At 34.6% G+C, this 24,707-nt stretch overlaps 1 protein-coding gene across 2 annotated transcripts in view; it reads right to left on the reverse strand.

The window, feature by feature from the left end:
* The window catches only part of LOC149569484 (uncharacterized), a 221,967-nt gene extending 198,522 nt beyond the window's left edge, over positions 1–23,445 (reverse strand). The window contains exons 1-5 of one of the 2 annotated variants that reach the window (XM_089822184.1): positions 22,869–23,445; positions 22,673–22,780; positions 12,705–13,021; positions 12,459–12,601; positions 12,273–12,356 (exon numbers count right to left, since the gene is read on the reverse strand). In XM_089822184.1, coding sequence (XP_089678310.1) covers positions 12,273–12,356; positions 12,459–12,601; positions 12,705–13,021; positions 22,673–22,780; positions 22,869–23,102 — 886 coding nt within the window. In that variant the 5' untranslated portion in view covers positions 23,103–23,445. The remainder of the gene's footprint in view (positions 1–12,272; positions 12,357–12,458; positions 12,602–12,704; positions 13,022–22,672; positions 22,781–22,868) is intronic. The other variant, XM_089822183.1, reaches the window with a different exon arrangement.
* Between the last annotated feature and the right edge of the window lie 1,262 nt (positions 23,446–24,707).

Consider the following 24,707-nt stretch of genomic DNA (forward strand, 5'->3'; position numbering starts at 1 on the left):
GAGTAAAAAATAACCTAAGGTCAAAGCTGTGAAGTGGTGAAGTTCTCTGTCACATGTTCGCAGGGGTTAGATATTGAGTTAAAGGTTAAGTTGCGAGCTTGTGAGATGGATTCATGGTAGTTAATGCTCATGGCTATTGCATTGTTGCAGCTCAGACATAGCGGTCAAGAAAAGAAGTTGTGAAGCTATGAAGAGTTAAGGATAACTCTTTTCACATGGTTGCAACCAGTGAAAATATTAAGGGATAAATTGTAATGAAGGCACGATTAGCTGACATCTATCCCAATGGGCCCCTCCTTCTCTTCAGTTTCCAAGTAGTGATTATGTATGTTTTAGAGTCGTTGATCATATGAGAATCTAGAGTTGTCACTTTCCTGGAATTTAAAGATGCTCAAAGTTTAACTAAAGTAGGGAAGTGACGATCTGCCATGTGGCATTGCGGTCCTAGGATGCTTAGTAGTAAGGGTGAGTAAATCAAAAAAAATGCCATGTGGCATGCTCTAGGAGAACAATTGTAGCATAATATGATCGTAAGTTTGTAAAAGATATAAAAAGGTAATGTCATATTTTGAAGGAGATGTTTGTTGACTAAAGCCGATGATTTTCAATCGGTATCACTCCTTCGAAATTCAGTCAAATAAGCCTCAAAGGTTAAGTCACAATGGTGCAAAGGGGTTAGCAACTTCAGTCAAGTTTAATGGTATCTCAACATTGTACAGAGTTAAAGGTAACCAAAGGTCTAAGTACAAAAATGGAAAAATGCTCTGATCGTGCCATTACAAGGGTCAATAGTTGAGTCAGAGATTCATCATAGTGTCGTAGGCCATGCATGATAGTTTAGAAAAATGGTTGTGAAGTTGCGAAACAACTAAGGTAGCCCATTTCACATGGTCACAGCTAGGGATAAAGAGAAAGCATAAACAGTTGTGAGGTTGTGATTAAGGTTGAAATGAAGGTCTTTGCAACATCACAAGTCAACATGGTCAACAAGGAAAGAGGGTTGTGATGTTGTGATAAAGAGGAGTCACATCATCACAAGCATAACACAATAGTTTGAGTTCAAGGCCACAAGGATGTGAGGAGACAAGATGATGAGTCTAGCCTATCTGATGATGACACGTGGCTCTTGTTGCATAGTTAATTAAAAATTTGACTAAGGTGGCAGAAATTATTGGTTTTAAAGCTCAGATCGAAGGTCGAGATTGCATCCTTGAGGGAGAAATTAAATGATACAGAGTAGAACAAGGTACAAGTCAGCATCGAATAGATGGATGAGTATTGGTGCTCAAGTTACACCGTCTTGATGGTGATTGAATTTTCAGGTGGAATATGAGAGAAAGGAAAATTAGATAAAATCAAATTCACCGAATGACCACCTAAAAAGAATTAACTATTTTGGAAGTAGTTGCAAAGTTTAAATCCATGCTGACCGAAGCAGTTGAAGGTATACATGATTAAGTGTAGTTGAAGAATTGTTTGCTTCCAGCGTTGCAACTACTTCCCCAAATTTTGTTCAAATGTAGAGAATGTTTTCTAAATTAACATATAAAAATATCTTTGTATTTGTAGAATTTTGACATGTGTCCTCCCATCTGAAGCTTGTTGCAATCCTTCTCTTTATAAGAATGTCCAGGATGTGGAGGAAGGGGTTCTAGTACCATTTTTTGTGACTGTTATACCATAAGGATGGTTCTAGTTTCAGTCTTGTTACTATGAGACCACTTCATTGGTTCTAGTTCTTGGACATTTTTTACTACTGTGATACCACAAGGATGGTTCCAATTAGGTTGAAATTTCTGTCATGACTATGATTCTACCATTCGTCATCATTTTTCTCATATAATGAACAACAAGTAATGAGTACAAATAGTTCTAGTCTATTTAGCAGTTTTATATTTCAATTTCATGCATCCTTTATGTATTTGTTTCAAGGAAATGAATAAAAATGTAGCAATAAGTTTATCTTCAGTCTGATTTCTTGTCTCGTATTCATGATGTTAATAATCTTCTATGATTTGTGAACAAAAGAGAATAAGTCCAGTTGCAATATGTTTTAGGTTGTATATTGTGGTATGTTTTGCTTGTGATTCAAGGAGTCATGTAAATGTTTGATTTACCATAATGGGGTTGTAGATTTCATGAAGGGATAAGTTGAATATGAGATTCAAAGATATGCATATGTCTGATTCACAAGGTGAATGGATTGATCTGAAAGTCCTGATACATGAAATGTCTCAATGATTTCCAACAATGTATGTCAGTGATTTGTGGAATTGCCCAATAGATAAGGAACTGATCAGTTACATGATTGATATGTTGTGTTGTTAATGTCTTGGTTATGCTGAAATCAAAATCCTTTTCCCTTTCTATTTAGGAGCTTAAAAGAGTTACCCCCACTTAGCTTGTCAAATTCATGTGTTATGTCCTTAGCTATTTCATATCCATGATTTTTTGTATAAGTGCTAGAAGATTAAGGATATTATCTTCTTTGTTAGATTCAAGTGCATGCTTCCACACCAGTACCATATGAGTGAGTCTGAAATACGCCTACCTAGATTTTGCAAAGCCTGAAGAAGGAGTATAGCCTTATAGTTGGCCCCAGTGTTTGAATGGACATGTTGTAGATGGGAGGTAGCTTCCCTTAGATGTATTCCATTCTCATCATTGGGTTTTTGAAGCATGACATTTTGAAATAGCAACACTTGCACTAGATGGCATGATCAAAATCTCAAATTGTGATGGACATTTTCCTTTGTCTAGCAAAGTAGGTCATCATAAATATTTGAATCTAATCATCGACATAATCCCCATGAATATTTGCCTCTTTTTGATGATGGAAACAAACTAGGATATCTTGCCAAAGACTTGGCCGATGCTCTCCAAACACAAAAACTCGATCGATGAGATGGGGTTGAGCATCTTGTAGTTCTTCTCATGAGCCATTCAAAGCTTCCTAAAGTGTGTCTCAAACATATTTCTATTAGCCTATCAAAGTGCGGGTTCACATATGCTATAGTCACACCTTCCATTATGAACATCTTTGACATCTTTCAATAGGGACTCTACACCATGACGATGTTTGCATTTTGTCAAATGATTGAGAGACAACCTTTTGGCTCTTCCATCGAGTACCCGTTGCATGAAGTTCATAGCCCATAATCTTTTCCATGTGTCAAGATTCTTTATCTGTCATGTGGATTGGATGAAAGGTCTACTCCAGTCAAGTAGTTATGCATATGTGACTCAGGCTCTCTCAAGGTTGCATGTTGATGCAGGGGCATCTTGCAATTGAAATTATTTCACAAATTCGAGATGATGTAGACATTATCAAGATTTATTTTATAATATGTTAGGTGAATTCTTAAGTATTTTGATTTAATAAATATTTTGTACTGCCGTGGAGTTGACATAGTAACATCAGTTGTTTGAATCGGTTGTGGAGAAGTTAGAAATAAGTCATGAGAGTTAGTTGTCAGGTAGTTTTGAGGAAAAGTCCTTTTATCTCTGCAATGTAATGGAGAATGAGGAGAGTAGAATAGCGTAGAAGAAGAGTGGAGAATCGATAGAGGAAGAAAGAATGTGATGGAAAAAAATAATAAAAGAGCAATTGAATTTTCCATTCTATATACTCGGTTCTTCACTTTCCATTCGTAATTCCCTATTCTTAAATTCATGATTTATTATGTGAATGCAAATGGATTGTTGGTGAGTTGAATTAGTAATTTGACATTTTTGATATTCTCATCGTTGAGATATCAGAAGACTATGAATTTCTATATAATCGGTTATGCAATGAATTATGTTTGATTTCTTGAAGGAGATATTTGATTTTGATATTAGATTGGACTCATTCACCTTTCTATTGTGCACTCCGCATCATATTGGTATCAGAGCACAGCAAAAGGTCTAGGAAGAAGATCTAGGATTTGGCAGGTTGAAGGTCCCTTGTTGATGCTTGGAGTAGAACCATCCTCCGAGAGTGTTCCAAGGTGGTGGCTGGATATCTAACGAACCCTAGATTGGTTTGAGAAGATGGCTTTGACAAGGAGTGAAAGAGAAATGATTAAGGCATTGAAGGAGTATCTATATGGTGATAAAAAGGAGAGAGAAAAAAGAGAAAGAAGAAGGAAGAGGAAGCTAAGAAGCAAGAAGAAGAAAGGTACAAGAATCTTAGAGAAGAGTTAGATAAGAGTATTGCAAAGTGGGAGAGGATAGCATTGCTTTTGGAGACGGCAGCAGATGAAGATGAAGCTGTTGATGAAGACAAGGATCATGAAGTGGTACACATTCCATTGGAAGGGCACAGACAGCAGATGAATGTTGGTGTAGAGAGTGAGAGTGAGAGTGAGCAACAGGAGGTTGTTGTTGAACCTTGTGAGGAAAAGGTTCTTGTAGATGAGGGAGAGTTGGTATAGGAATGGTTGAAGAAATGATTTTCCTGGATGATGGAAATGTTGATACAAATGATCAAGAAGACAAGGACATAGTACAAGAGATACTTGCTAAGGAGAAGACTATTGATGTAACAGATGAAGTATTTGATGATCATTGTGATGCTGTAGAGATATACAAACAGGAAGAAGCTTAGATTGAGGATCAAGTTGATGGTACTTTTATGCAGGTGATATGTAGCTGTCATATGTATTTGTTCCAGGATTCAGCGAAGATACCACGAACGGTATTCAACATGAAGATTTGAACCAAATTGTTATGACAAGCGGCACCAATTCAGTTTTTCTTATGGTGACAACATTGCCTTCATACAATTGAAGGACTCGGAAGAAGATCACAGCAATTCAATGGGACTTGAATTTTTCTGTCCCCGGGAGTATGATGCAGGGGCATCCTGCAATTGAAATTATTTCATAGATTCGAGACTTTTCACATCTTCAAGATGATGTAGACATTGTCAAGATTTATTTTATAATATGTCGGGTGAAGTCTTAAGCATTTTGATTTAATAAATATTTTGTACTATAGTGGAGTTGACATAGTAGCATCAGTTGTTTGAATGGGTTGTGGAGAAGTTAGAAATAAGTTATGAGAGTTAGTTGTCAGGTACTTTTGAAGAAAAGTCTTTTTATCTCTGCAATGTAATGGAGAATGGGGTAGAATAGCATAGAAGAAGAGTGGAGAATCGGTAGAGGAAGAAAGAATGTGATGGAAACAAATAATAAAAGAGCAATTTAATTTTCCATTCTATATACTCGGTTCTTCAATTTCCATTCGTAATTCCCTATTCTTAAATTCATGATTTATTATGTGAATGCAAATGGGTTGTTGGTGAATTGAATTAGTAGTTTGACATTTTTGATATTCTCATCGTTGAGATATCAGAAGACTATGAATTTCGGTATAATCGATTATGCAATGAATTATGTTTGATTTCTTGAAGGAGATATTTGATTTTGATATTAGATTGGACTCATTCACCCTTCTGATGTGCGCTCCGCATCACATGTTGCCACTTAAATGTGGAACCGCAAGCATCTTCATGGTCAACATGTAGATTCGATGCATTATATCAAGCATCTTGGTGAATTTTTCCTTACTATCAATACTGACTTCTATGGTTGGATACAAATCTACTGTGCATCTTTGCTATCGCATCCTGATTATGTTTTAAATCCATCATTTATTTGAAGGAATCAAGCATCAATTGCTCTAAACAAAGATTTTATTTATTTGGAATTATATGCATAACCATATTGAACTGATTCTCTCAATTTATCAGTGTTGGCTTGAACCTCTAGATTGTGTCTTTGAAGTCATCAAGGTCTTGATATCATAATGGCACATAGATAATAATTGTAACTGATTTCTTTCAATTCTGTACTCCATTCTCCAAGGTATATGAGTTTGGGGTTCCAGTGGAGACTACAAATGTGCAGATTCAAAATTCTCATCTTTAATGACACACTTCATAACGAATGTGGGGATCTTATATCGGTCTCATATTACATGAGCTATGAATATCGAATACTCATAGTCTATTGCCTTGACACATGTCCTTCAAACCATGGTCCAGAGTATTTCATCTGAGTATCTGATTGATGAAGAGATATTTCCCATTTCAAGAACAGTACTTCTTCTTTTAATTTCATGGAACTTAAAGCTTGTAATTCTAGATTCATAATATCGAGTTCATTTTCTCAAATTGGCATTTTCAATTTTATTTTCAACCAGTACGCTAGAACTGGCAAAACTCAAAGTATGAACTACAATGCTAATCATGTCTTCAAAATGAATCTGAACTTTGAACCTTGGATCTGAATTTGTATATGAGAATATGAACTTGTTTCATCTTTCTGAACTATTGAACTTCTGAATCTACACCTTGAGATTCTGAATTGAACATTGAACCTCGGAATCATGAACCTTCAAACTAGGGAATCTACATCTTGAACTCCAAACTTTGAACCATGATGTTGAACTTTGGATCTTGACTCTTTAAATTTGTGAACTTTGAACTCTGAACTTTGCTTGTACATTTCAATCTTTGAACTTTGAACCACTGAACTTGAACTTTTAAGGTTCAAGTTCAAGTTAAAAATGACCTTAGAACACTAATTCTTCTTGGATCAAACCTTACAAAGGCAGCATTAGTAACAAAACCAACCAAGGTTCTTTTTAATGGGATTGATTTTGAAGTTTAAAATGCAGATGCTAACTAAAGCATGCTTATAGACAAAAGTTGTCTCCTAATCAACCTAATTAAAATCTTTGTCAGCAAAAGTTTTCTCCTACTAAGAGCATCGGCAACTGTCAGAGTTTTCTTGACTATTCAAATCTTTCAAATCTCAATGATGAGTATATAAAAAAAACTCTTTTGGAAGAAGATAATGTCTCTATTTCTTCAAATTTTAAACTCTAACATAAAATTTTGGATCATAAATAGAATATTTCTCTTGGCAGCATTTATCTTTCCACTAAAATAAGAAATATGTATACCTTCCTGGCTGAAAAAAAAACTCCTATTGAAGAACCAATGGCATCAAAGTCCACTTGAAACACCTTATTCAAATTTAGAAGAACTAAAATGGGTTTTTCTATAAATTTCTGTTACAACAATTCAAAAATCTTTTCCACTCATGTACTCCACCTAAACTCCTTCATGTCCCTCTCATTATTTTAATCAAGAGCCCACATGCACTCCTGAAATTCCTGATGGAATTTCTATAAATCCTAGCTAAAACATGAAGAGATCTTACCTTAGTCACACTTCTTGGAGTCATTCATTCAAGGATATCCTTTACCTTCTTAGGGTCTAATTTTAGACCCTCTATTGAAATTAAAAACCCTAGATATACTAACTCCTTTACAAAATTGCACTTTTTCAAATTAATCAAATTTTTTTGTTTCCTTAACTTCTCAAACACCTTATGAATATGCATTATATTCTCCTCTAATGTCTTATTGAACATCAAAATATCATCTAGTCAAACAATGACAAACATACCTAGTCTTTGTTTTAGTACCTCATTTATGAGCTGCATCAAGGTGCTCAATGCATTGATTAACCCAAAAGGCATGACTAACCACTCATACAAGTCTTCCTTTCCCTTGAAGGAAGTCTTCTATTCATCATCTTCTCTAATGTAAATCTACTGATACTCACTCTTCAAATCTATCTTTGTGAAATACACAACTCTGCTCATATAGTCCATAATATCATCCATCCTTGGCAAGGGAAATTTCTACTTGATTTTTATTTTGGTGATGACTTGAGAATCCATACACATCCTCTATTCTCTTTCTTCTTCGGTGATAATATTGGTGGTACAATAGATGTATATAGACTTTCTCAAATTAATCCATTCTACAATAACTCTTATATTTGCATGTTCAACTCCTCATATTTTGCTAATGTCATTCTATGTGCTACCTTATTTGGAAAAATAGCTCATGGAATCAAGTCCATCTGATGATTGATCTTCCTTACAGGTGGTAATCCATTTGCCACATTATTGAGTACAACATATTGAAACTCATCCAACAAATCTATGACTTTTGTAGGTACATCTTCTACTTCATCTTTACCATCTTTTAGAATTAAGGAAAAATACATATGTTCATGCCTCATACCTCGTAGAAACTTCAATCCTTAAACAAAAAATATTATCACATTACTATATACATTTTCTTTTATGTTCTTCAATGACTTCAGCTTGTCTCACTACATCCTTTGTCAAGAACTTGGTATTCACACAATCATCATGTACAGTGCATCTTTCAAACTGTTACGACCTACTTAGCAACATATGGCATGCATCCATGGGTATGAAATCACATAGTACCTCATCATGCTAGCACCCAATATTGAACTTTACGAGGTAGTGTTCATTGACCATGACCTTTTGATAATCCTACACGCAAGAAATCCAATATGAATATGGATGTTTCTCTCTCTTGATATTTAAATTTTTAAACATCTCCTCTAATAGAAAATTCGTAGTGCTCCCACTATCAATAATCATATCACAATGCTTTTCATCACACTTGCACCTAGTATGAAACAAGTTCCTCCTTTGTGTAGGTTCATTCTCACCACTTAGTAGGACTCTTCGGTTAACTAGGACTTCTCTTCATTGAGCATCTTCATAATGTACTGACTTCACATCTTCATCCACATGTGCGACTCTTGTTTGGCCTTTATCTCTCCTATATGTCATTCCTTGTCTTTAAGGAAATTCATAAGCTCTACGACCTTCTTCTTCATAGTGAAAACTCTTACCAGTCCTTGCTCTCTTCCTCTTCCTCTTTAAAACCTTTTACTCTAATAATGGAAACAAGTGAAACTATTCCTCCTATGATTTTGACTAATGTTGGCATTATCCATCTTTTTCTGATCTTGATTTATATGATCTAACTGCATGCAAGAGAAACTGAAAACATAAAACATTCATGATATTTGAACACAATGATTTGGTAACCCAAAAACCTTCCAAATAGAAAGTAAACTAGGATGGGGATGATACCCGCAAAACTTCAATATTGCAGCATAAAGTTGGCCGGTTAAGGCTTACATTGATCACTTCTAATGATTTTCCATGTTAGGAGTAATTAGGACTGTTAAGTCCACCTTGTTAGAGGTTTTACAAACACTCAATGAAGTACGCACTCAGTAGAGAGATTTGAGAAAAGACTGTTAAGTCTACCTTGTTAAAAGATTTGGATTGGTTCACCTTCTAGGATGGAATAGTAGATCTCTGACTTACAACTGAATTACTGATAGAGATTCCTTGAAGTACTAATCACCTTTCTGTGATGGATATGTCTCTGCCACTCCTTTATTGATATGGCCTTACAATACACTTTGTTTGCTATTGATTCACATTTGCATTCTTACTTACATTCTTCATGAATTATACCTTATATCCCACTTGGATATGATACAATACATTGCATATATATATATATATCAATCCAATTTACATAATTACAAAGTCGACCATTATACAAGTTAACACCAATATTACAAAGTCAGCCCATATGTAGATCCTCAAGTTCTATAGACTGACTTAGTGAAGTTCTAATACTTGGCGTCCATTGTCATTACTTGGCATTTTCATGCACTCGATAGAAGTAGAAGCTCGGTCCATACTAATCACTTCAATGTAGTCTTGAACTCGGTCTGCACTGGTGACTCAGTAGATACTGTGTAACTTAGCACAAACTAGATTACTTGTTTACCATGACTGTAGTTGGTAAACACTAACCATCAAACAACTCAGTTAACACTAACTTCGCTTTGCATGAACTGCTAGCTTGGTAGAAACTGTAAAGCTCGATAACCACTGAAGTGCTCGGGTTGAACTGGTAGACTTCACACTAACTGAATTCACTTGGTAACCATTGAAATGCTTGGTAGGAATTGTAGTGCTCAGTGGCTACTGAATTACATGGAAAACACTGTAAACTGTTGAATGAGCTTAGTAGCCATACAAAATCTAAATAAGTGTTGTCACTAATAACAAACTTGACTAAATGTCAACAAAGTCTTGCTCCTTAACCCTAGCTTCTCCTAGGATATACTCTAGGCCTCTTCTCTAGCCTATCAAGGTTCTTGCACTAACCCTAACTTAGGAGGATCACAGTCCTAAGCTCTTCCTCTTTCAACTTGTCCACACTAATGTGAAACTTAACATCAACCAATCACTACTCCTTAGATGCCTCACTAGCTCATCTACACCAAACACCCACACATGGTCACAACCTACTCAACATGGAGAGAGGATTGTCCCTAGGGTTTTGAGTCCATTCCAATGCTCATCCACCAAAAATCCATTGAAATCTCTATTGATGTCAAGAAATTTCTCCAATTTTGGCCTAGAAGGGCTACTAGGAATTAGCCCTCTAAACTCACCTTTTGACACTTAACTCAGAAAAAGGCATAATGAAGTGGCAAACTAACTTCATATCTTGACACCCTTTTGGAAGACCTTTGTGATTCACCCAATCTCACTTCCCGAACCCATTCGTACAATGGGATATTGATTTTAAGCCTAAAATTGGGGTTTTTCAAATTTGCTGACAAGATTCATAAGGGTTTGGTCAAATCCTTGTCTAGGCATGTCACCAAGTGGTCTCCTTTGGTAGAGAATTTCTCCACTCTCATGTCCTTCTCTCTATCCACTTAAACTAAAGCATTCATTGCATTCAATCTGATTAATTGTTGTTTCAAGCTCTATGATCCCTAACCATGCTCACTTGGCTTGCCTAGGGCATTACTGCAAAAAGGCCAAACAAGCTTTCTAGGGCCCAAGCTCTTGCATGCCTATAACACAAGGAGTCTTCTCACACATTCTAAGAGACCATACCATTGCCACAATGGAAAGGTGAGTTAAGACTCCATTTTTCCAAACTACCTAGTTCAGGACAACAACGGTGCACAAACCAAAGTATTTACAAAAAGGAAATGAAATGGATTCCACAAACTATCTAATCACACACAAAAATAGTAAACAACATCTAACAACTCATGAATAAGGTACAATAGGGAATTTAATCAATCAAATGCCTCAAGAAGCCAAAAACCCGTACTATGATAAAATAACACTGAAAAACTACTTGCTCATTCAACCAAATTCCTTCATACTGCCATGCAACCCTTGTTACAGGTCAAGGGAGGCCTTATGTAGATCCATTACACCCGCTCCAATCGCTTTGAGGTGGTTATTCGACAATCTGATCCAAATTGCACTTTTTGCAATAAAAGGACAACTTTTGGACTTTTGCAAAATTGTCAAGCAACTTTACAACTTTTGTCCTATTTAGGCCAAACTTGGTCCAAACTCCATGAAACTCTACCAAGTGCTTAGATATGTCACTTATGACATGAAAACATCATTCCACCCCTTAGTTGACTAATCTAGCCCTCTAAATGCCTAATGTCACCTTTGACAAGAATGCCAACAATTGCATCACACTTAGCAATATTGGACAACTATATAATCTTGCTTGTTCCTAAGGACCTAATTATACCTCCTAATGACAAAGACACACTCTAGGACTCACTAGCCCCCTTATTACACTAGTGGCTTGGCTAAGGCCAGTACAAGCCAAAACTCAACTAGGAACCTTAGGTTGTTAGATAGCCTTACATAGGTGCTCCTGCACCACAAGGAGTAAGAAATATCCATTCCACCAAATTTGCCTAGGAAACGATCCCAGCCTCATCCCTTTTAGATGTCAGGGGCCTTACATTTAGCAAGACTTGATCCCTGGTGGGCTCTTTATGAACCTTTCAACTTCATCAGTAGACCAAGGGCCAAAAGGGAGAAACAAGGAAATGGGGAGAATAAGAAATTTTTTTTAAAACATTTCTTTTGCAAAATGTCTAGGATTGGATTTGGGATCATCACAGGGAAGAAAAAGAAAAAGGAAAAGAAAAATGAAAAAAGTGATGATGATAGTTGATCTTTTCCCAACCCAACCCCGCTGATGTATGGAGTTTTGATGACCATCATAATCCACCTCCCTCGGCTAACACTACTCTTGTTACCTGAAGACTTTTTATATTGTTTTAACTGTTTTTATGAATAGTTAAGTAGTTTTTTATCTCGATACTAAGTGAACTTTCGAAGAGTGATCATCTATCCTCCGACTTTTATATTTTTCTTAACAAAAAGAGACTATTCGTCCTATAAAAAAATAGTAACTTTTACACATCTGAGAACTATCTCGTCTCATTAATTGACTTACAATAAAAAAACAATTAGTGATATAAATTTACACACCAGAGAATTATCCCATCTCATCAGTTGACTTACCTTCCTTCGGAGGAATATTTGGTGCAGCTTTTTCTAGTGCGGCTGTTTCTGTTGCTGCTTTGTCTGTTGCAGCTTTTTCTCGTGCTAATACAACGATGAACATCATAAATCATTTAATATCTAAAATCATAATGACAATGAGCTCAAGATAATTTAAAAGAATAATGCATTGAATAAATTAACCACCTTTTTGTTTTTTGTTTTCCTTAACCGCATGTCGTTCTGTATAATCAGCAAAGATGAGTTGGAAGCTCAGGTCGTGCTGTAGCTTCTCTAATCGCTTTGTACACGAATTGATTTCTTCTTCATTCTTCGAGGAAAAAATAAACCTGCAGCACTAGAAATGATGGGCTTAAACTCCACTGGAGAAACTTTGGAATTAAAGAGAACATTTTAAACTATTGAAACCAAGGTTGTAATAGACAAACTTACTTGCGACGTCCTGTAGAGTGTATGATAGACAGACAACAGGCGGCACTTTTGGCTATTACGCTCTTTGCCTCTTTTACAGTGGATTTCATTTCATCCGGAATGACTGGCAATCTGCTAAATCTACTCAGACTTTTCCCCACCGTGTTAATTGATGCCAGCAATTCGATGCATTCTTTGTCAACGCGTCTGGCTCTCAGGATGTTGTGTATAACAGCAGCTACAACAAGGAGACCTGCTGCAGCCCAATGAGCCTTCCCCATTACTGCACATATTTCTTCAGCCGTCTTCGCTATGTCTTGGTACTTGGTAGATTTTAACTGAAAAACTCAGGAAGCATCATAATTATATGTTGACTTGAATTCCACCTACCTGACTTGTAATTCATCCAAATTACTTTGAACTACATAATTATCTATTAAAATATTTTATTTTATTTAAAAAGTTAATTTTGACTATTTAACATTTTTAACGTAGGAATCAAGTCTTAATGTATGATGTTTAAGCCATCAATGGCTAAAAATAGCCATACTATATCAAATATATGACAATTCATATGATTTTAATGTCTGTATAAGGTATATTACACAATCCAAGTTGTCATCTAGAATCATTTAGCATATGATCTTCCACTCATCACTTCTCTAATTCAATCAAGTATGATGATATTCACTTTTCAAATTTATGATACTAAATTTCATGCCATTTGAGCAACCTATGAGATCATCCAACCTAATAAGGAAATATACATGTCATTTGAACAACCAATGAGACCTATGAGATCATCCATTAGTAAGGAAATTTACACTTCATAGTAATCTTGTTGATTTATTTGGAATCTATATGCATTCATTATTATCATTCTTTAATTAGTATTAAAAGTTAGGATCATAATCTTAAAAATTAGGATCAAAATCTTAATCCATTAGTCCCATTGTTAGGAATAATATTATCTAGACTTACATTCATCTAATGAACTATACTTCTCACTAATAGTAATTTTTAAAAATTTATTGAGAAATATGGTATTATTATACTAGATATTAATAACATAATTCGTTGGTTGTGGTACTTCATTTATCTCTGTTAGTTTTTACACTATTGATTACTATTTTATTTAACATTTTTTCATTCTTTAATATTTCTCCTTCAATAGTAATTTTATTTTGTTTACTTTATCTTTCGTAAAATTTATGTAAATTTTTTACATTTATTATATTTATCTTTTCATGGTGTTAGTTCAGATTTTTGCCCTTCTTAAAATAGTTTTAAATTTGACTTATAATAACAAAATGAAAGACAATGAAAGACAAATGAGAACTAACAATTGGATAGATGTTTGTTGAACAAGTGATCTTCCTCTGAATTTTGAAAGTACAACTCCCTTTTACGAAATAGTTTAAGTTTTTTAGTATATTTTTAATTGAAAAGTAGGAAATAAATTATTAAAAAAAGTAGCCAAACTCTGTGGATAAATTCCCCAATACCCTCAAGAAATGACAACCATTAAAAAAAACAAATGCAAAAATTTAAAAGTTCCCCTTCACTTTTGGACAAAATCATAGAGACCGTTCTCTCTTCTAAACAAAATGATTGTGTTCTCTCCAAAGAAGAAAATTATCATGTCCCATATTTTCCAAAAAGAAAAAAAAAACTTGCTTTCTACTTTTTCATGGCATATTATAAAGATATTCTCGGTAAGCCTTTCCAGTTACGCATAACAAATTCTTGAGAAAGATAATCAAACTTTAATATCCCTTCATCTTCCCATGGCATGAGAGGGCATGTGTGAGTTATATTTCCTTGTATTAATGAAGGAGTTGACTCCAAACACAACAAAATGTGAATTTTGTAACAACTCTACTACCTAACAATGCATAAAGTCATTCACTCATAGCCTCCATAACTAGCTTCATCCTAATCATTCTATCCTATCACCATCCTATCTAATTAACCCCTTGGTCTTGATCAAAAGAAAGAAGAAGAAGAAGCAAAACATGGTTCTCCAAAGCCTTCCAACATGCCCATTCTTTTTGGACATAATGCATTCATCACATCAAGTCATTATGTTATATGCTATCTTGCTCATTGTCTTCCATTGCTTATCTAGAACATGGTTCATATGAATATTTTGCCTAGCCTGTGTAATCTTGAGGGGTCAGTCCTTGAGGATCATATTCACTTGCTTCATGCATCATTACCTATCCATCTTATCCACTAGATTGTTAATCTGTCATGTCCTACACCTTATTGGACACTGAGACAAAATATTGTGATCCTTCTTGAGAACCAATAATCTCTAAACTATTTAGAAAATACAAAGAAATTATAAAATGTCTTGAAAAAAACTGCCAAGTTGTGAAAACTTGGATATAGGGACAACTTGCACCTTTTTACTTTCATCTATAGACTCATGGCTTTGGCCATGAGCCAGTCAACCTTTGCAAATTAGGATTGGTCTTTGTCTAGGTCTAGGGAGCATGTCACGTGTTGTATTAGGTCTCTAGGACACAACATCATTTCTCAATACTTACTAGATAGTCTACCTTGGATCAACACTTTGCTAGTAGTCTAGGGGGTGTGATATATCTCACTTACAGACATAAGTCTTAGAAATACCAGACACAATCTTTACCCCATGATTAAATTGAAATGACTAAGCTATTCTTAATCATATTTTCTTGTATGATGTTTGTTATTAATGATTTTTGTTGATGTTTCATCCTTACTCTCTTTGGGATGCCACTTGACTAGAGGACTAGGGGCATGGGGCATATTTTCTTTATCTTCTGCTTGTGGAGGTAGTTTTGATTATCCTATGCATTCAAGTGCATTAGGTGTCTATGATAAGTGTCTTCTCTTGAGTGGAATGTCACATATACCTCAACCTGATTCATTTTGACACTTAGGTGAGTTGGAATCGTGTTCTTGACTATTAGATTCTTATTTTTCTTGCAAGATTGTGCATATGGTAATCTTGACATCTATGTCTTGATGTTAGCATAATATAGCCACATTAATTTGAAACTTAACCTAAGTCATCTTGACTTTTGTGTCTTTCATGCATATGTTAGTTTCCTACATTGTATCCAATATAGATCATATTCATATCTTCATAGTTGCATTTTCACAACTGATAATTGTATGATCTTGCAATGTCCCTTAATAAGGCTTGATGATGAAAACTAAGGACCCATTACAGACCCTTGCACTTTGTACTTTCATTTTCATCCTAGGTCACATCTTAGGCTTAACATCTCTCACTATCAAACAAATCTTATCATGATATCTTTTGTAATCAATTGTGCTTGATCATCCTTTCTTTATCTTCTTCTACCTCTCGATCATTCCTTATTCATTTTTCAATCTTGATCACCTCTTATAATCAATTTCTCCTTCATCCTGCAATCAAGGGGTTAATCGTATCATCACATCCTTTTGGACTCCTTATATAGAATTTGACCGAATTTTTTATTGTCTCATATTTCTACGAAAATTGTACCCTTACCTTATTTTGACATCCTAGATTCATTTTCAGGATCAAAATTAACTTCTTAATTCATCTTATTAGTCAAAATTGTGATTTGAATTTCTTCCTTTTCAATGCAATTGACTACTCCTTTGAGGTTCAACTTCCATCTCTTTTGAGGAAAACATCATTCAAATCCCCTTGTCATCATATCCATTCTTTCTTTAACCGAATTCTCATTCTATATTTGTCTACTCAAATTGGGGATCATTATCATCACTTGATGTCAAAACTCAGTTGTATTCTTTTTGAATTGCTTATCAATCATCATGAACCTTATCTTATTTTGATTTGGTCAAATTTATCTCATTTTGGCATCTCCTCTACATCATTTTGATTTTGATCTTGAGGGGGAAAGAATAATCTATCATTGATATTTCAACACTATAAATTGATTATTCTATGTTATTATTCACTAGGGGCATCTCAACTTCATCACTTCATATCAAGTTGAGATTCTTTAAAGCCTTTATGCATGAGTGATTTCATCACATCACATCAAATTGATAGGGGCAGAAGTGCAATTCAATCTTAGACATATCATTTTGTATTGCATCACATCAGTTATGGTATTGTCTTGTCAAAATTTTCCTAATGTTTAGTTTCATCACTTCACATGAAGCTATGTATTCAGTATTATCTCTCTAATTCTCATTTAATCAGTTTTAGATTCAACCTTATTGATCTTGATTCGGTCAATTTCAGAGTTATTCATTCCGCTTCACATCATTCAATCAAGTTTGGAGTGAGGTCTCTTATCAATTGTTTGAAATCATCATCGTTCTTTAATTCAATGTGCTTACTCAGCTCGATTGCACATTGTCTCAAAGAGGGGAAAATTTAATCACCCAATTTTGGTCTAAAAAGTATAAGCCTCCTTTCTGAATATTTTAAATCTTTATGCTAGACCATAATATGGGCTTAATCAATTTCACATAAATAAAAATAAATTATCATTGATCAAATCATCAATTAATTTTTAATTTGATTCTATCATAATGTTTGACCATTCTATCCTAAGTTTTATTTTATTAAAAGAACATGCTCCCTTTTAAAGTAAGAATCCCCCTTATTCTATGTGCACATGAAAAAGACATTTAAAAAGAAAAAAATAAATTGTCTATATTCTAGAAGTTCAATTTATAACGTGAGTGGAATCTTGACTTTTGAAAAAGGCTTTTGCCTCTTTATCTCCACCACTAATTCTTTTGCCTCTTTATCTCAACAACTCAATTATTTTGTCTCTTTACCTCAACCACTCATTTTGCCTCTTGAGAGACATGAGCACAAGGATCAACCAATATTTAATCTCCACCGTTATTTTTTCCTCTTAATCTTGACTATTGCTTTTCTTTAAAAGGAGGCTTTCTCCTCACTCTTGCATATCCATCTTTCTTGAGCTATTATTATGTTATCATTTTGATTCTTGAGTACTTGATCACTTTGCACTCTTTCATTCCCATATAGCTTAGTGTTTAGCTTCTTGTAGTTTATCTTACTATCATCTAGCTTGGCTTTTCATGGAGTAAATTTATCATCTTATTGTATTACTTTGACTTTCTTTTGCTTTCATATCATACTAGATTAATCTTGCATTCTTGAATCTCATCTACCTTACTTTGTATTTGCTTATCACTTTGAGGATCTTTGATATATGCATCTCTATTTCTTTCTATCTTTGAATCTTCCTTTCTACGGTGCACCTTGCATGGGTAACATCTATTTTGTTCATTTGAAAGCCACTACTATATAGTAGCTTGATCTAGATTGCACTTTATAGATAGGAATCTACAAGTCACCTTCTAAGACTCCTAATTCTATGGGATCTCTTGGGAATAATGGTCTATAGAAGTGGTCACACTTTTTCACATATTAATTCATTTTCAAAAAGGTGTATATTTAATAGGAAAACCTTGATAGAAAAATATTGTTGATCTCTAATCAATTCGACTTCGAACACATATAATGGAGAAAATATACATTAAAAATGAACCTTTTTTTTTTTTGTGCACTAACTATACATGTCAACTATAACATATTCTAAAAGCATAACAAAATAAATCATTTGCATACATTTTTGGTAGGAACGAAACCCTATATTTTCAACATTTTTCAATGATTATAAAATAGACTTAAACTTTTTTTTTAAATGGATAAATTATTACACAATTTTTTATTAAAAAAATTATAGGCATAAACTTCATCCAATTTTAAACATTTCATCAAGTTGCATCATCTTCAAATTTTAAACACAAATGTCACTTATATGTCGTTAAAATTGAATAGTTTGCATGTTATCATCATTTTCCTTTATAAAAGTGTACTACTCCTAGTAGTCTCCATAAGCCCATAAGCCCTCAATCAAGGGTTATAGTCATTTTGCATGTTTTTCTTCGAGGGCATCTTTTTCTTCGAGGGTGATGCCCATAAAGCCCTCAATCAAGGGTACTACCCCTAGTAGTCTCCATTGGGGATATTACACCAAGACCCCTATCGTGATCTATATCTCATTGTGTTTTACTATTAATTTATTGAAAGGAAAACATGAATGTCAAAGCTGTCAAAGTTTAAGCCCAATAACATGATTACTCGCCACATACCAACAAACTGAAAGTGCATAAAATGCAAAGTAGAACTTTTCTACAATCATTTTAGACTAATTTTGACCATTTTCCCTAATGTAATACTGTAATGTACAATTTGCATATATATATATATATATATATATATATATATATATATATATATATATATATATATTTGTCTTAAATCCAATTCTACATTCCCTGGATCTAGCCATTAATATTATTGTTATGGGTCTTTGATCAAGCCTACTAGAGTAGGTTGAAACCTAGTTTAGGATATATAGAGAAGTCTTGACCCCCATTTTCTAACAATGAATTTAACCATGAACCTAATATGACTTGGCCTCAACTACTCATTACCTAGAAACTCGTGAATGAAACATTAAAATGTTAATGTCAAAGTGTTTCATGAAAAATAAATGTCCTAGGTCATTTAGAAAGGGCAAACTAAAAATATATCACATAATTAGAATGCATAGAATCAGTTTCTAGATAATTATGCATCAAGATTTGCATATATAAGGATGAATATAAAGGTAAGGTCTAATTTTTAATTATGGCAGATATTCAATCATGTTCACTCCATTTAATTGGCATGGGGATGGTCTTTTAGAACCAATAGAAGTTGTGGGTTCCTCATAGCCTGAAAACTAGGTGTTAGTACTATTAAGATCCAAGTAAACTCAATATTTATGTAGGTGAATAGCCTTTTAGAAGAAACATGACACAGGGTTCAATGATACCTTTCAAATTTTAATAGTTATAATTACAAAGACTAGGATTATTCAAGTGGATTCATCCTTTGATATAGAATGATTCATTTCTAGTCAATCATAGGCTTGATTCGTCAATCATAGGCTTGATTCATAGCTTCATTTCCATACATTTGAAAGTGTATATTTTGTAGGGTGCTTGCTTACATTTTAAGGTACATGTTATACAAAATAGCATTTCTCATCACACATAGAATTGATATTACCTAGCCAAATTAAGTAATAAAGTATATTTCCTGAGGAGATTATGTAATATTACAAAGAAAGGATTTAGATTTTTATTTTTTTAAATTAACTTTATTTTATAAAAATTAAGTTTATGATTTGTTAAATCAAATATATATTTGATGTTTCTTAACAAAAGATATTCATAACTTCATAATGAAAGCTTTCTATTTTGGAGCCAATATAATTATTGCTCCAAAATGTTATCAACTAGCAGTTGCACGCTTTTGTGGTGCAATGAGTAGCTGATAGGAGTTCTGATATTAAAGAAAGTGTTATATTTTGTATAATTCAAAGAGTAGATCACCAAAATCATGAATTTTTTTTTTTTTTGTAAAACATAAATCTACAATGATAAAATAAAACAAATTTAATTAAGTTAGTTTCTCCAACTATCTAACATTTACCCAAAAAAGGATTTTATGAGATTTATTAATAAGTCGATAAAACTTTTGAGGGACATTTGAAGTCAAGCTTCCTAACACCCAATTAGACTAACCAAATTAGTTGACCCTACTAAAACTAAAGGCTAAAGAAAAGTTGTGCAAGAGTTTGAACATTAATAAGTATAGGTGACTATCGTAAGCATGATTTAAGTCTTCATAAAGCTTCCAAAAAAATACATAGTTAGTGGCGTATTAAAAATTCCTTAATGAGACACCACCATTAACAAAACAATGGTTGTCCTCACTTTTCTATCAAGTTTTTTCCTTTTTTTTATCAGTAATACATTTGAATACTAACAAAAATGATTTCGCTCAAAACTATTTGAAAGTGTTACATTTAAAAAATAATTAATATATTAGTAAAATATAAAATATATAAAATAATATCTACAAGACCTCTATTATATCATAATTTATTGAAGAATAAAATAACTTTATATAAAAAATAAAATATATGTTTTATGTAGCTTGTAGTTTATCTAACCATGCAATATTTGTGTATTTTCCCTTCAAACCACAAACTTAGCTTAAGGAAATCTCATTCTTTTCCATTCCTATTCTCCAAGGGTCCATATGGTTGCAGACATAGGAATGGAGAATAGGAATACATATTGGGAATAGGAATGACTATTCCAATAACAACTATTTTTTGGAATGAGTATAAATTCATTTCAGAGGAAAACTAAGAATACTTATTCCTATTCCCTATTCTAATCGACGAGCCAAACCGAAAATACAAAACATATTCCAAATTTTCTATTCCTATTCTAACAACCAAATGAACCCTAAGGGGGCCTGTTTGGCGAGTGGAATAGGAATACATATTCCAAAAAAATTGAATTCCTTGTTTGGATGCACCAAAACAGAATTGGAATACGAAGTAAAATAGGAATACATATTCCAATTTTGGCCCAAAAAAAGGGTTTTGCAATTCCACCCAAATAGGTGTTATTGGAATACGTATTCCTATTCCACTTTTTTTTATTTTAGAAAACATAAATTTTAGGGTCCGCAAATTCCTATCAAATATTGGCTGAACCAAACGGAGAAGTAACCCCATTTTCTATTGTAGAATACGTATTCCTATTCCGCTCGCCAAACAAACCCTAAATGATTGATGGTGGGATATGCATTCCCAATTACCCAATTATGACCTCCTATAATGGTCCAACAACACAACCTCCACAAGCGAGCTAGTGCAGAGTTTCATCATGCTTCTCTCCACTTGAAACACAACTCACGATCATCGTCCCTGTCATTAGCGCCAGCTATGTGGGACAGTGTGGGTATATGATTGGCACGAGCTCTCCACTTTTACTTAGCATCTCCAATGGGCAATTGCAATAGAGGAATCGTCACTTCCATCGACTTCTATTATGAAAGATGGTACGGATTAAGGGTGAAAACAACAATTCGAAAGACCAAAAGAATGTTGGGTTTTATGAAACGAATCTATCATCTTCTTTATGTGATCATTTATTCCACTCAATGTAGCGAATCGTCTGCCCAGTGGGAAGCCATCTATTTCACAGACCCCACCTAGCGTAGAAAATTTGTCACCAATTTTATCTTCAATTAAATCTAACTTGAAGTCATCTTCTTCTACGATGAAATATGCCATGGCAAATCTCCCCACTTTAATCGTCAGCTCCCCCGACAATCTGTGAAATTACAATGTTCTCCCTAAATTACATTCGACACTAAATACAGAAAACCGAAAACATAACATGTAGAAACACCTTTTTCAGATTAACTATTCTAGAATATATTTAAATTTAGGAACATAGTAACTTGTATTGAAAGATAAAAATGGTCAAATTAGGAAAAATCCAAATATGGTTTCATTACCTAAAGCCTTTCAACACAATTTAGTATAGGACATCACCTGAGTTGGCTTTGTGGTGGAGCACTTGTACTCTTGAAAGAGACGTCACAAGTTCAAATCCCATTGTGGGGTAGAGTATGTACGCCTCGTTTGTAGCGTTGAGTGCCTCTTGAAAAACCCCCACACCCCTTACAATTTACAACTTTTTTAATAAAATAATTTCTTCAGGATACAAAAAGGTCTCCCAACAAACAAATGTTCCCACACAAAGCCTATAAGCTTAATTAAAAAGTCCAAAATTTCAGAATGCCCATTTAACTAGGTGACTAGAATAAAATGGACCTGAAAACATTAACATCCATCTCTTAGTTGAAAAGCACTGCTAGTTCCAGATCACTAAGAGAATGGACAATGGTAAACACGAAAGTTCTGCAAACTTGTGTATTGGTGCAAACTTGTGTATTGGTACGATATTTCCGTAGTAAAGCGAGCAAGAAGAAATTGAAAGTCCAAAGTTCGAATCCCAGCCCTTGTATGGCGCAAAGCGCGAAATGATTTCAACAAAACGAAATGTAAACAAAACCCTACCTTGTCATAGGCGTTCTTGGAGCCAGAGGACAAGGAGCCGATCCATCCGGCCGAAACGGTGAACATGCCAGCGGCAACCAACCCCAACTTCTCTGACCACGCCTCATCCTGCACATACATTTAATTCCACAACATTACTTTTCAGAATGACGAAATTTCCGTTTAAAGAATCGAACAGAGCAAATTCAATCCGAACCTCATCTCTGGCCTGATTTAAGAAGTTTTCAATTTGATTCGTAAGAGTTGCGTAGAAATCAAGGCCTTCCGATTCGTTATCGGCGGCGCCTTCGTCGGTATCAGAGGCGGCTCCATTGCTCTTCCCTTTCCCTGGATTTGCAGCAGAAGTTGAAGCTTTTGAGGGAAAGCACGCCAACACGGCGGCAGAGCAACCTAATTCTTTCTTCGCAATCTTCTCCTCACTTTTGCTCATTCTATTCCAGGAAGTCAACTAACAGAGAACAGCCAAACGTTCAAAGAACTGACATTTGATGTTGCAGAGTGCTACAGATTTGAACAGGGTATAGATTAATCTGTCGCTCTCTTCAAGCTTCAGATTTAAGCTTGGCATCTACCTTCAGTTAGCTGAAAAAACGTGAATCCTGTGTTGCTGTAAAGCGCCTTTAACTCGAGCAATGACTTGTGTATGATAGTTGTGAAGATCTCGTCTTCAGACGCAAGGAATAAAGTGAGTGATCGTTGCCTTTAGACACTACCGTGAACTGTCAACGTGTTTGTTTTTCAAAATTTAATGTAAGAAAAAGATTTTCACTCTATTTATGAACTAGGTAGCGATTGCATCTTGGTGGGAGTCGAAGACGTATTCAAGTTTATTGAGGGCAAAGTGCATTTGTGTTGTACATAAGGGGCAATGGCTATGCGATCCGTCATTTTCTTTTTACGAATAGTTCTTAAGGGTTCAGGGGATATGCACCTAGTTATTTAGATATCTTATGAAGAGGGAATTGTTATACTAAGTTTTTTTTATCAAAAAACTTCTCTTAAATAAATTCTCTAACTAATTGGCTGCATAGCCATTTTCGTACATTGGGTGCATATGTAAGATATTTAGTAAATAAATTCTCTAATTAATTGGCTGCATAGCCATTTTCTTACATTGGGTGCATATGTAAGATATTTAGTAAATAAATTGTGAAAAATCAAACTATTGCAGTCACTGATTATTAATCTCCTATCACAAATGATTATTAAACTGCTGAAAATAAATTCCCAGCTAATATCGAAAAATAACACAACTGCAACTTCACTTAAAATACGGAAAGAAATGCGCAACAGAATCAACACAATATTTTCGGACAAATTGTCCCTGGAAAAACCCCTAAGGGAAAACCAGTTCTACAAATGAGAAATTATATTAAACTTCAGCAAATCAAGAGATACAAAATTCCTTACCTCACACTGGCAGAACTCCGACAACCTCCTAATTTCTCCCGCTGATATTTCTCACTGCTATCCCTGCGCTAACACTGCGCCCTTGCTAACACTGCAAGATTGTTTGCTAACACTGCAAACTGCTTCACAAAAGCTTCTTCCAAAGCTTTTCACTGTGCCCTTGCTAACACTGCAAGACTATTTGCTAACACTGCAAACAACTTCACCAAAGCTTCACACTGTGCCCTTGCTAACACTGCAAGACTGTTTGCTAACACTGCAAACAGCTTCTCCAAAACTTCACACTGTGCCCTTGCTAACACTGCAAGACTGTTTGCTAACACTGCAAACAGCTTCTCCAAAATGCTTCTGCCTGTGCCCTTGCTAACACTGCAAGACTGTTTACTAACACTGCAAACGTTTCTCCCAAAGCTTCTTCCTTCTGTGCCCTTGCTAACACTGCAAGCCTGTTTGCTAACACTGCAAACTGCTTCACAAAAGCTTCTTCACATCCAAAGCTTCCTGCAAGACTGTTTGCTAACACTGCAAACTGCTTCTCCAAAGCTTCCTTGCTAGCACTGCAAGACTGTTTGCTAACACTGCAAACTGCTTCTCCAAAAGCTTCCTTGCTAACCCTGCAAAGCTT

This window comes from Cupressus sempervirens, chromosome 3, assembly GCF_028749045.1.
Source record: "Cupressus sempervirens isolate cs-2001-9-10 chromosome 3, ASM2874904v1, whole genome shotgun sequence".
Taxonomy (NCBI): domain Eukaryota; kingdom Viridiplantae; phylum Streptophyta; class Pinopsida; order Cupressales; family Cupressaceae; genus Cupressus; species Cupressus sempervirens.